This window comes from Ceratotherium simum, chromosome 5 (genome assembly GCF_057802395.1).
Source record: "Ceratotherium simum simum isolate JZ-2026a chromosome 5, ASM5780239v1, whole genome shotgun sequence".
NCBI lineage: Eukaryota > Metazoa > Chordata > Mammalia > Perissodactyla > Rhinocerotidae > Ceratotherium > Ceratotherium simum.
In genome coordinates, this window is record NC_141904.1 from 53,540,259 (window position 1) to 53,554,005 (window position 13,747).

Genomic DNA, 13,747 nt, shown 5'->3' on the forward strand with positions numbered 1-13,747 from the left:
ATATCAAAAGGGTGGAAAAAAAACTAGGTACACAAAAATAAAGCTGATATAATTATATCAATATCAGATAAAACAGACTTCAAACAAAAGACACTACTAGTGATAAAGAGGGCTACTACATAACGCAAAAAAATTCAACTTACTAGGACAATATAACTATTTAAACTTGAACGCTCCCATTTGCAGAGTTTCAAAGTATATAAAGCAAAGAAACAACAGACTTATAAGGAGAAACAGAGTCTATCACCAGAGTGAGAGATTTTAAAACACCTCATTTGGTAAGTAGATAGTTCATATAGGTAAATCACTAGGGATATAAAAGATTTTAGCAACATAATTAAGAAGCTAGGTCTAATGGACACATGCGGCGTATGGTAACCGATGAATAGCACTCTTGTTATACTCACTAAATTTATAGTAGCATTATTGATGATAGCTAAAAGCACAAATAACCAAGATGTCCATCAACTGGGAAACAGATACACAAAATGTGGTATATCCATTATAATGAAATATTATTCAGTCATAAAAAGGAATGAAGTACTATACATGTTACAACATGGATGAACCTTGAAGACATTATGGTCAGTGAAAGCTAGTCATCAAAGGCCAGAGAGTGTATAATTTCATTTATATGTAATGTCCTGAATAGGCAAATCTATACAGAAAGAAAGTAGATTAGTGGTTGCCATATGCTGGGAGGAGGAGAAATGCAGAGCGCCTGTTAATGGGTATGTGTTTTTTAGGCGTGTAATGAAAATATTCTGGAGTTAGATAGTGGTGATGGTTGCACAACTTTGTGAATATACCAAAAACCTCTGTATTCTAGACTTGAAAAGAATGTGTGAATTATACCTCAATTAAAGAAAAATATACATACATACAGCTTTAAGAATAAATCTAACAACATTTTTGCAAAATTTTTATGAAGAAACATTTAAAGCTTTGCTAAAATACATTGAAGAAGAATAAATGAAGACATATCAAATTCATAGACTGGAATAATCAGCATTACAGTTACACCAATTCTCCAAAATATGATATACGAAACCAAGGCAATTCCAACAAAATTTTTTTGCACTTGTTGACCTAACACACTAATATTAAAATGTATAAAGAAAGGGCCAAGAATAATCAAGATACTTTCCTTATCAGATAAAGAATTATAAAGCTACAGTAATTAATTAAGGCAAGAATAGTATAGCCCAGTAATAGATAAACTGGCCAGAACAAAAGGCCAGAAAGGGACCCATGAGCACATGGAAACGATGCCAGCACTGACACTGCAGACAAAGGTGGAGAGGATGGCCATTTCAAGGCGCTGCTTATATTTGTGGGAAAAAAATAGATCCCTACCTCACAGAAGAGATGAAAATCAATCCCAGCTGCATTAAAGACTTATATGTGAAAGACAAAACTATTAAACTTTTAGAAGAAAATATAAGAGAAGAATATTTTAATAATCTTTTGGCAAGAGGCATTTCTGAAACAACAGACAAGGAAGGATAAAACTCAAAGTTAAAGACTTATAAATCTGAATATGTTAAAATAAAAAACTTCTTTTCATCAAAAGACCCAGAAAAAGAGTGAAAAGACAGCCACACAGTGAGGGAAGAAATGTGTAACACATATAACCAAAAAAGTATTAGTATCTAGAAAATATTAAAAGTTTCTAGAAATAAATACGAAAATGACAACCCAAGAGAGAAATGGGCAAAAGATTTGAGCAGATACAGAAGAAACAAGAATGTTTCATAATCATAAGAATGTTCAGCTTCTTTACTAATAAGAGAAATGCAAACTCAAACCACCAAATTAGAAACCACTACTCACCTATCAGATTGATAAATATTAAAAAGCCAGACAGCTATCAAATTGGATACCTTTCGAATTTGATGCTTTCTTACCTTATAATAGGCCTTTGCATTGTTAAAGAGCAGCTGGAAGTCAGCAGTCAGCAGATTAACATCATCATACTCTTCCATTTTTAGTTTCTGCTGGATTTTCATCAAGTCAATGGGCTGAGAAACTACTTCATAATAATCTGGTTGATTTCTGTTATAATTTAATTTTTTTAAAAGGCATTAATCCAAAGCCTATAAAAAGTTGTATTTCAAAATCATCTGTGGCAATGTCCAACATTCCAAGTGATAGAATATACTAGACTTATTCCCATTATTTGAACTAAAAGAGAATAACAAAAGCAAGACGCATATGCATGCCCTTTTCAAAATATATATTAGTGACATAAAAACCTAAATTAACACTTGTGATGGTCTTTTGTATGCTAAATATTTAAGAATTAGAGTACCAGCGCTAAAACTATGTCAATGTTATCTTCTGCAAATGAAAATGACTTACCTTTCATGGTATTCAGTAGTGGCTGAAAACAGATCCATGTTTCAAGGCTCTTTATAAATTTACAAAATCTTTCTTCAGCTAGTGACCACAGAATTTTTCTGCCAACTACTATCAAGTGTCTATTAGATATACTGCTCTAATATCAATTACTAAAGTTACAAAGGAGAAAGATGCAGTCCTTGGCACAAGGAGCTTACCAAAGATAAAAGGACAATAAGACATTCAAACGTGACTAAACTATTTAAAAAAAAAAGGGCACTGGAATGATAAACACAAAATTCAGGATAGTTATTATCTCTTGGAGGGGAGGGATAGTGAGGGACACACAGGAAACTTCAAAGGTAGTTATAATGATAATTTTATTCTTTCTGGCTTTTTTCGAATGGAGTTCCATGATAAGTAAACCTTCTGAAAAATTATCTAAGTGACTATTTTTCTCAATTCTCTCATGGGGGTAGGTAGTTAACTCCATTCTAGATGTGTAAGAGATAAGTTATTACATACAAAGAATTAAGGCTTAATCTCTCTTGGGACCTTGGAGGACATGTTATAGCCATGTATGTATGACATACATAACTTTTTAAAACTTTTTATTTTGACATAAAAGTTGCAAGAACAGTACAAAGAATATTTTTTCTGAACCATTTGAGAACAAGCTGTTGGCATGATGTCCTACCATCCTTGAATAGTATAGTGTGTATTTCCTACAAACAAGGACCACAGTTCAACCATCAAAATCAGGAAATTAACTTGGATATAGTACCACCATCTAATCCTCAGACTCCATTCATATTTTGCCAACTTGTTCTAAAATTGTCCTTTACAGCAAAAGGATCAAGTTCAGAATCATATGTTGCATTTAGTTACATTTCTTTCGTTTCCTTCATTCTGAAACAGTTCTTCAGTCTTTCCTTGACTTTCATGATCTTGATACTTTTGAAGATCACAGACCAGTTATTTTGTAGAATGTCTCTCAATTTGGGTTTGTCTGTTTTCTTGACGAATAAATTCAGATTATGCTTCTTTGGCAGGACTACGACAGAAAGGATGTTGTATTCATCTCATTGTATCCCATCTGGTGGCACATGATTTCAACTTGTCCCATTACTTAGATGAGGTTGATTTTGATCACTTGATTATGGTGGTCTGCCAAGTTTCTCAACCGACCAGGTTACTCTTTTTCTCCTTGTACTCTATGCAGAGGTACCTCCAGACTACGTAAAAAGCCTTTCCTCATCAATTTATTCATTTATTTATATCAATATGGATTCCTGGATTCCTATTTCACTTAGTGGGTTAAAAACCATCACAGTTGGGGCTGGCCCCTTGGCGTAGTGGTTAAGTGCACGCGCTCCGCTGCTGGTGGCCCTGGTTCGGCCCCTGGGTGCGCACTGATGCACCGCTTGTCAGGCCATGCTGTGGCGGCGTCCCACATAAAGTGGAGGAAGATGGGCATGGATGTTAGCTCAGGGCCAGTATTCCTCAGCAAAAAAGAGGAGGATTGGCATGGATGTTAGCTCAGGGCCAGTCTTCCTCACAAAAACAAAAACAAAAACACCATCACAGTTATATGCCACATAATGATGTTTTGGTCAATGATAAATATACAACAGTGGTCCCATAAAATGAGTACCATATAGCCTAGGTGTGTAGTAGGCTATACCATCTAGGTTTGTGTAAGTACACTCTATGATGCTCACACCACAATGAAATTGCCTAACAACATCTCTCTCAGAATATATCCCTGTTGTTAAGTGATGTATGACTGCACTGTAACTATTCTGATGCTCAAACTGCTCCAGGTTTGGCCAGTAGGAGTCCTTTTGAGACGGCTTCTATTTTCTATGTCCTTTTTGTGTGTGTGTGAGGAGATCAGCCCTGTGCTAACATCTGCCAATCCTCCTCTTTTTTTTTTTTTCCTTGCCTGAGGAAGACTGGCCCTGGGCTAACATCTGTGCCCATCTTCCTCCACTTTATATGGGACGCCGCCACAGCATGGCTTGCCAAGCAGTGCGTCGGTGCGCACCCGGGATCCAAACCAGCGAACCCCGGGCTGCCGCAGCAGAGCACACACACTTAACCACTTGTGCCACCAGGCCAGCCCCTTCTATGTCCTTTTGACATGTTCCTATTACCCTTTGAGCACCTGACTATTTCCTGGAACCATAAGATGTTACAGGCTCATCTTGTACTTTCTCTGCCCTTGAAATCATCCATTTCCCCAAAGAACTCTGGTTCCTTTTAACAGTAAACGGTATTTAAAAACCAAAACTGAGGTGCTAGATGTGTTCATTTCTACTGGGGTGTTGCTGCTCCCAGGCTGTCTCAATAGACATATCTAGGCAATACACATATGTTCACTTATATCTATATTTATTTCTATATCTACATATACTAGACACCATGAAATCACACCAATATCTCCAATTCCAATCCAAGACCACAGGGTTCATTCTAGTTTCCTTTCCCTACTTGTACTCCACTTCTCAGAGAGTGACAAGCCTGACTCCTGGGTACTAAAGATCATATCTGCAATGTATTTACTTACATGATTGGTCTCCTGCATGTAACCAGTCTCTTCTTGCTACTGTCCTACCTCCACCCAACAATGCTCTCCTCATCTCACTCAGTCTATGACCCCTCCCTGTGTGCTAGGCTACACTCTGTGGGAATGCCCTCCTTACTCCACCTATGACAGACCACTGCCACCGTCACTCCCCCAAAATGGACGCCCTCCTTCTCCCATTTAGGCCTCAACACCCTGTGCCAGGAAGTCCTTCTCCATGAACCCCCTCTTTACCATGCCCAGGCTCTGACACCCCATGATGTGACACTGCTACTATCCACACTCTCCCTATTCACCTATCTGCTTGTCTTCCTTGCAGATGCCTACCTTGCTCAGCCTCACCTAATGACTTCTGAATTGAATCCTTCAGGAAGGGAAAGGAAGAAGAATAAAAAATCGAGTTTTTTAAAACCCTTATCAACCACTTACATTTCAGTAAACTATAAAATTAAGTATGAGGGGATAAAAGGAGTACTCCACTTGCTATTCAGAGAAAGTATAAGAACATAAAGGTCTTGGTGAGTAACAACAAAAGATCATGCAGGCCTACTATTGATGTTGTCAGTGGCACCAAGGGGCTTTCTCAGAGTGAGTATTAGGCTCTCTCCACCTGGGCCTGATGGGTCACAGTCCACTGCTCCTTGCCAAGGCTGGACCTCAGCACCCTCTCAGGTCTGGGGGATGATCTGTAGACAACTGAGAACCCAATGAGGACACATGCCTAGAAGGGACACTATCTCTTGGAAGTTCTGCTAGACGGATCCTCACAAGCATTTTCAGAATTACCACACAGACAAAAGAGAGATCAGAATCCCAACACTCTACTCTATATAATATGGTCAAAAAAGGGTCCTCCCACTTTTAAAATGAAATAGCTCTACTAATTTTTCCACTTAAATCAAACATACAGAAAAGCATAAAAAAGTAAAAACTGTTCCTATTCATCTAGAGTTAAAAGCACTGTGAGTATTCTTCCAGACTTCTATGCACATGTATACAGACAGGGTTGTACAATACACATTCTTTTATAACAGCTTTTCTCTTTCAACAATAGGTGAGGGCACCCTGCCATGATATGGTCACAGAACATCCAAAACATAAATAACAGTTTTAACCAGAAAAGTGAGAAACACCAGGCCTGAAGTGCAGAGCCAGGCTACCCCCAAACTCATTTTCCCTTCTTCCCAGGATGACAGCACCCTAAGCTGCTGCCTGGGTACTAAAGATCATATTCTCTAGCCTCACTGCAGCTAAGTGCTGGCCAATGCAAGAGCTGAAGTGTGTCATGTCCAGGTCACATCCTTAACATGTCTTCTTTTTCCTACGGGCTAGAAGGTAGTTGTGGTGGTGGGCCATCTCAGACCATGCAGACAAGGGGAACACCCCAAGGACAGCAGAACAAAAAGATAGACAGTACCTGGGCCCTGAACAGGAATTTAACATGAGACAAAGCAATTTTTCTTGTTTTAGCCATTGTTAATTTAGATGTCCTTGTACAAGCAGCCTAATATACTAATCAAAACAACGTCTCAAAAAGAGATTCACAATTGTGTACCTCTGAGCAATACTACTTCCCACACACTCTTGAGAAAACATATGCATTCCCTCAGACACAGCACTAGGGGAAGGCAGCAGTGCTCCCAAGGCACTGCATCATGGAGGCTAGAAGACAGTGCTCCAGCACCAAAGGCCTGTATCCCTCTGTCCTGCAGCACTAACCTGCTGGTGGAAAGGAGGCAGCAGAGGGCAGTCCTTTTCTATGAGGGGTTTGTGTACTCCAGTAGGATGCTGCTCCTCTATACAACTTATTGGTTAAGAGCACAGGCTTTAGAATCAGAAAGAGTTGAATCTGAACTCCAGTTATCCTTTAGTAGTTCTGAGAACTAGTGCAAGTTCTCATCTATAAACTGTGGTAATACTTCACAAGTTTAAACAAGATAAGGTCTGGAAAGGGTTCGGCATAGTGTATAGCGTGTGGTAAGCATGGGCTTTTATTATCATATGCTAAGTAAATGACAACTTTTAAAAGACTGTTACTGATAACAGTCTCCAGCTGAAATTTGGAGACAGTTACCTCATTTCAAAGAGTCCTTCTTTTTTGGCCATGACTAATTTACAGGGCTCTTCTTATTCAGGATGGTGACAACTCATCCTTGGTAGCTCTGCTCTTTGAGGTGAGAAGTTTGCCTTCAGCTCAACGTGCAGCTTGTTGGCTACCCACTGTGGCAGAGACAATCACAAATGGATCCAAATCTGTAGTTAATTCATTGTATTAGTTTCCCATAGCTGCTGTAACAAATTACCACAATCTTAATGGCTTAAAACAACACAAATTTATTATCTTACAGAAGTCTGAAATGAGTCTCACTGAGCTAAGAAAAAAGCAAGGTGCTGGCGTTCCTTCTGGAGGTTCTAGGGAAGAATCCATTTCCTAGCCTTTTCCAGCTTCTAGAGGCCACCTGCATTCCTTGGCTTGTAGCCCTTTCCTCCATCTTCAAAGTCAGGAATATAGTATCTTCAAATCTCTCTCTGATTATGACTCTTCTGCCTTCCTCTTCCCAGTTTAAGGACCCTTGTGATTACAGTGGGCCCACCTGGATAACCCAGGATAATCTCTCCAACTCAACGTCAGTTGATTAACAAAATTTCTCTTTGCCATGTAATCCAACATATTCATAGGTTCCAGGGATTAGAAGATGGACATATTTGGGGGCCATTATTCTGTCTACCACACTCATGCATGTTTTCAGAACAAATAACTTCAACTGGCAGAGTTTGAAGGAAATAGTGATGTTTTTTTGACAGCAAGAAAGGAAGGAAGCTCTAGTCAGGGGGAACATAGCCTCCACAGGGAGATGTGTGCAAGGTGCATATTGGGGTCAGCAGTTTGTTTTGCTTCATTGGACCACAGAAGTCAAGCCCAAAAGTAAGGGGAAAAAGAGAGAAGGCATGGTAAAAATAATCATTGTGGCATCTCAGCATACGTGAAAAATTGATCCCTTTTAACTATGATAGCTACAACTTCACTGCTAACTAAAAGGCTACTAAACAATTCAAAAAAAAATTTTTTTCACTCTCAAGGAACTAGAGAAAGAACAATAATCTAAACCCAAAGCTAACAGAAGGAAGGAAATAACATATAAAGCAGAGATAAATGAAATAGAAAATAGAAAAAAAAAAATCAACAAAGCTAAGAGCTGGTTTTTTGAAAAAATCAACAAAATTGACAAACCCTTAGCCAGATTAACTAAGAAAAAAAGACTCAAATACAATCAGAAATGAAAGAAGGGACATTACAAAGGACACCACAGAAATAAAAAGGATTATAAGAGAACACTATGAACAACTGTACGCCAATAAATTGGATAGCCTAGAAGAAATGGATAAATTCCTAGAAACATACAACCTATCAAAACTGAATATGAAAAAACAGAAAACTTGAATAGACCTATAACTAGTATAGAGATTGATTCAGTAACCAAAAATCTCCTGGCAAAGAAAAGCCCCTGACTTTACAGATTAACTGGTAAATTCTACCAAACATTTAAAGAACCAACACTAATCCTTCTCAAACTTTTCCAAAAAATTGGAGGAGGGAAAACTTATTCTGTGAGGCCAGCAACGCCCTGATACCAAAGCCAGAGAAAGGCACTATAAGAAAAGAAGACTACAGATGTACATCCCTTCTGAACATTGATGAAAAATCCTCAACAAAATACTAGCAAAATTAATTCAGCAGCATATTAAAAGGATTATACACCACAACCAAGTAGGATTTATTCCTGGAATGCAAGGATGGTTCAACCTATGAAAATTGATAAAAATAATGCATCACATTAACAGAATGAAGGAAAATAACCACATGATCACCTCAACTGATGCAGAAAAGGCATTTGACAAAATTCAATACCCTTTCATGATTAAAAACTCTCAACAAATTAGGCATAGATAGAAACTACCTCAATACAATAAACGCCATTTATGAAAAGCCCACAACAAACATCATACTCAAAATTGTGAGACTGAAAGCTTTTCCTCGAAGTTCAGAAACAAGACAAGGATGCTTGCTCTCGCCATTTCTTTTCAACATAGTACTGGAAGTTCTAGCCAGAACAGTTAGGCAATGAAAAGAAACAAAAGGCATCCAAATTGGAAAGGAAGAAGTAAAATTATCTCTGTTCACAGATGATATGCTCTTATATGCAGAAAACTCTAAAGATTCCACACAAAAAAATTAGAACCAATAAGGAAATTCAGCAAAGTTTCAGGATACAAAATCAAAATACACAAAAATCAGTTGCATTTCTATACACTAACTATGAACAATGCAAAATGGAAATTAAGCAAGTAATTCCAGGGCCAGCCCCATGGCTTAGCGGTTAAGTGCGCGCGCTCCGCTACTGGTGGCCCGGGTTCGGATTGCGGGCGCACACTGACGCACCGCTTCTCCAGCCATGCTGAGGCCGCGTCCCACATACAGCAACTAGAAGGATGTGCAGCTATGCATACAACTATTTACTGGGACTTTGGGCGAAAAATAAATAAATAAAATTATTAAAAAAAAAAAGTAATTCCATTTATAATAGCATCAAAAAAAAAAAAAAAACTTAGGAATAAACCTAACCAATGAAGTGAAAGACTTGTACGCTGAAAACTACACATTTCTGTAGAAATTAAAGACACAAACAAATGTAAAGACAGTCCATGTTCATGGATTAGAAAACTTAATATTTTTAAGACACCAACACTACCCAAAGCAATCTACATATTCAATGCAATCCCTATTAAAATCCCAACAGCATTTTTTACAGAAACAGAAAAATCCATCCTGAAATTCATACGAAATCTCAAGGAGCCAAAACTATCTGAAAAAGAACAAAGTGGGAAGACTATATTAGTCAGGGTTCTCTAGAGAAACAGAACCAATAGGATATATACAGAGAGAGAGATTTAAGAGATTTACTATAAGAAATAGCTCACGCAATTATGGAGGCTGAGAAGTTCCAGGATCTCCCATTTGCCAGGTGGAGAACCAGGAAAGCCAGTGGTGTACAGCAATCCCCCCTTATCCACGGCTTTGCTTCCCACAGTTTCAGTTACCTGCGGTCAACTGCAGTCCGAAAATATTAAACGGAAAATTCCAGAAATAAGTAATTCATAAGTTTTAAATTGCATGCCATTCTGAGTAGCGTGATAAAATCTCGGGCTGTCTGTTCCACCTGGGATATGAATCATCACTTTGTCCAGCATATCCATGCTATATACGCTACCCACCCAGTTAGTCACTTAGTAGCCATTTCGGTTATCAGATCACAGTGCTTGTGTTCAAGTAACCCTTATTTTACTTAATAATGGCCCCAAAGCACAAGAGTAGTGATGTCGGCAATTTGGATATGCCAAATAGAAGTCGTAAAGTGCTTCCTTTAAGTGAAAAGGTCAGAGTACTCCACTCGATAAGAAAAAAATCATATGCTGAGGTTGCAAAGATCGACAGTAAATTTTATTACAGTATATTGTTATAATTATTCTATTTTATTGCTACTTATTATTGCTAATCTCTTACTGTGCCTAATTTATAAACTAAACTTTATCAAAGGTATGTATGTATTGGAAAAAACATAGTATGTATATATATAGATATATACACATATATACAGGGTTTGGTAATATCCGCAGTTTCAGGCATCTACTGGGGTCTTCAAACATATCCTCTACCAATAAGGGGGACTATTATAGGGTGATTACTCAAAATTTTAAAAACAGAATTACTATAAGATTCAGCAATCCCATCTCTGGGTATATATCCAAAAGAACTGAAAGCAGCCTCTCAAACAGGTATTTGCAGACCCATGTTCACTGCAGCATTATTCATAACAGCTAAGAGGTGGAAGAAACCCAAGTGTTTATCAATGGATGAATGGATAAACAAAATGTGGTACACTCATACAATGGAAAATAATTCAGACTTAAAAAGGAAGGAAATCTTGTCACATGCTACAACATAGATGAATTTTGAGGACATTATGCTAAGTGAAAAAAGCCAGTCACAAAAGACAAATACTGTCTGATTCCAGTTATATGAGGTATCTAAAGTAGTCAAATTCATAGAAACAGTGCAACAGTGGTTGCCAGAGGCTTGGGGGGAGGGGAAAATGGGGCGTTGTTTAATGGGTATAGAGTTTCAATTTGGCAATATGAAAAAGTTCTGGAGATCTGTCGTACAACAATGTGAATATACTTAACACTTATTGAACTGTACACTTAAAAATGGTGAAGACCATAAACTTCATGTTGTGTGTTTTTTTACCACAATTAAAGAAATTTTTTAAAAAAATATGTTTCACTAAATCTTGACAACTAAAACTAAAATCTGGACCCCAGTATCATTTAAGCCGTTCTTTCCAAAGGAAAACTCAATTACCAAACACTTTAAACACGGACCCAGGACCAAATCCCTCCCATTCACCTTCCAACTCACCTTCGCTTCGGTGCCCTAATGAAGAGCTCACAGAGGAGCCTGCCCTGCTCATCCTTATAGTCTCGGATGGTGTTGTAGAGTTCATGGCACACAGCAATCTACACATAGGAAAAGGAGAAAAATCACCAGAAAAGTGAACACAAAGCCAGTGTAGGCATAAGGATTATCTTTAATAAAAACATACACCTAAAAGGCAGGTAGACAAGTAAGAGGACAAATCCCCAAATTCCCATGTGGAAACCAAGGCTGAAATATGCTGACAGTATCTCTCCTCCTTTAAAATAATTTAATTGATTAAATGTTTTGATATCTTGCATCAGACTTATGCTGCTGCTGATTTTTCTTTTCTTTTAAACTAAATCAGTTCATATCACTCTCTTGCTTAAAATCATCCAATAGAGGGGCTTCTTACTTCTCAGAGAATAAAATCTAAACTCCTAACATTACCCACAGAGTATGTAGGGTAACTACATACTTTGGCTGGGCAAACTTGGCCAGTCTCCTTCTCCCTCCTGATCATCTCCCTGTAACCACAACACACCAAACCCGTTCCTGACTCAGCCCCTTCACATTGGGCCCCTCTGCCTGGAACACTCTTCCCCAGTGCTCTGCAGGGCCAGTGCCTTCTCATCACACAGAAACCTTTCCTGATGGTTTGGGCCAAAACAGCCCTAATCACCCAAACTTTTCTCCTTAGCACTTATCACCAGCTGAGGTAGTTTATTACTTATTTGTTCACCTGTTTACATTCTGCTTCCCCCACACCACAATCTTAGCTCCATGTGAAAAATTCACTTGTCTTATACATGGCTATATCCTGATCACCAGTGCAGTGCTTGGCACATGACAAGCACACAGTTATTTGAATGAATATATAATGTGACATACTGATATTTTTTTATATTAAATTGTATATTACTATAAGACTTTTGGCTAAATATATACTTTTCATAAAAGAAAAGTTAACAATATCAAGCCAGAGGAAAAAGAAGTGGAAAGGCCTTGCATCTTAACCACTTATCATTAAAGGAAGGGTAAGGAACCGTAGGAAAAGCAGGCAGAAACTCTGTGATCCAAGTTACTCACAGGATCTACAGTTGGAAGATTGGAAAGTCTCCTCCTTTTCCTGCTTGGGCCTGGTGTGGACACAGAATGGTGCCCATCATCAAAGTCCCCGCTGACACTACTGGAAGGGGAGGTAGCTCTTCTCCTCTTGGAACCCATGGAATCCAACTTCTTCTGTAAGAAATAATTAGTCATGTTCTTATATTTAAATTTAGATTCTGCCAGCAAGCCCTCAGCTGGCCACCTGCTATCAAACTTATGGTTCACTTAGGAGGATATTTTAACTGTTGCAAAGAAGCTTAACTAACTGTTAGCTTTTTCAATGGAAGTCCTGGACTTTGTTGCTTTAGTCCCTTCACTTACCAGAATGCTACACTTTCAACGTGGATGGGACAAATTCAGCAAGTGTACTCATTTGTATATCACCAATTTTGAATGACTCAACCACTTCTGGCCTCAAATTTACCCTGGACTAGAGTTTGAAAACCCACGTGTAGGGGTACACTAGTGTGCCAGAGGTATTGATCCCACAGCCCCTGAGGTAGCCAAGCATGCTTCAGGGACAGAGGCCCCAAGGTGGTTGCCTCTGAAGTCAGTAGCCTCATGTGTTTTCCCCAGTGTGTCTTACAATTCTGATCATTTTCCAGATGGGCAATGATATAGAAAAGCATTGGAAGCAGTGCCCGAGGCAAATGGTAGGGAGACAAAAAGGTAGGGAGACAGAGGACAATTAATCTTCTAGCATTTTAGATGCACCCTAAAATTTACACACTGAAAATGAGTTTTTTCCATTCATTAAAGAAGGATCCACAAGACATACCGTTGGAAAATACTTAATGTGACTTGCCATACCTATGCCAAAGTAGCAAAAACTGTGCTGTGAAACTTTTCTGTTAAGCCAGATTAACCTCCTTTTCAGTTATATGAAGTACTCTATCCCCATGAATTTTGAAATCATAGCTTTAAGTTTCAGTAGATGATTTGGAAGAACACCTTAGAGTTGAGCTTTTAGGTCCTACTTGGCTTTTCAGAAACATATAAATATTTGCTCTCAGTTTTAGGCAGGCTGCTAAGTAACTAATCTTTTTTTTTTTTTTGTGAGGAAGATCAGCCCTCAGCTAACATCCGTGCTAATCCTCTTTTTGCTGAGGAAGTCCCACTCTGAGCTAACACCCATTGCCAATCCTCCTCCTTTTTTCTTTCCCCCAAAGACTCCCAGTAGATAGCTGTACATCATAGTTGCACAACCTTTTAGTTGCTGTATGTGGGACGCAGCC

General features: G+C 38.5%; 1 protein-coding gene across 18 annotated transcripts in view; it reads right to left on the reverse strand.

Moving 5' to 3' along the window:
- Window positions 1-13,747, reverse strand: part of PBRM1 (polybromo 1) — a 115,106-nt gene that overhangs the window by 97,352 nt on the left and 4,007 nt on the right. For 16 of the 18 annotated variants that reach the window (XM_014792879.2, XM_087431146.1, XM_087431152.1 and 13 more), the window contains exons 2-4: window positions 12,492-12,644; window positions 11,406-11,503; window positions 1,908-2,055 (exon numbers count right to left, since the gene is read on the reverse strand). In XM_014792879.2, coding sequence (XP_014648365.1) covers window positions 1,908-2,055; window positions 11,406-11,503; window positions 12,492-12,629 — 384 coding nt within the window. In that variant the 5' untranslated portion in view covers window positions 12,630-12,644. The remainder of the gene's footprint in view (window positions 1-1,907; window positions 2,056-11,405; window positions 11,504-12,491; window positions 12,645-13,747) is intronic. The other 2 variants (XM_014792881.2, XM_087431151.1) reach the window with 1 other exon arrangement.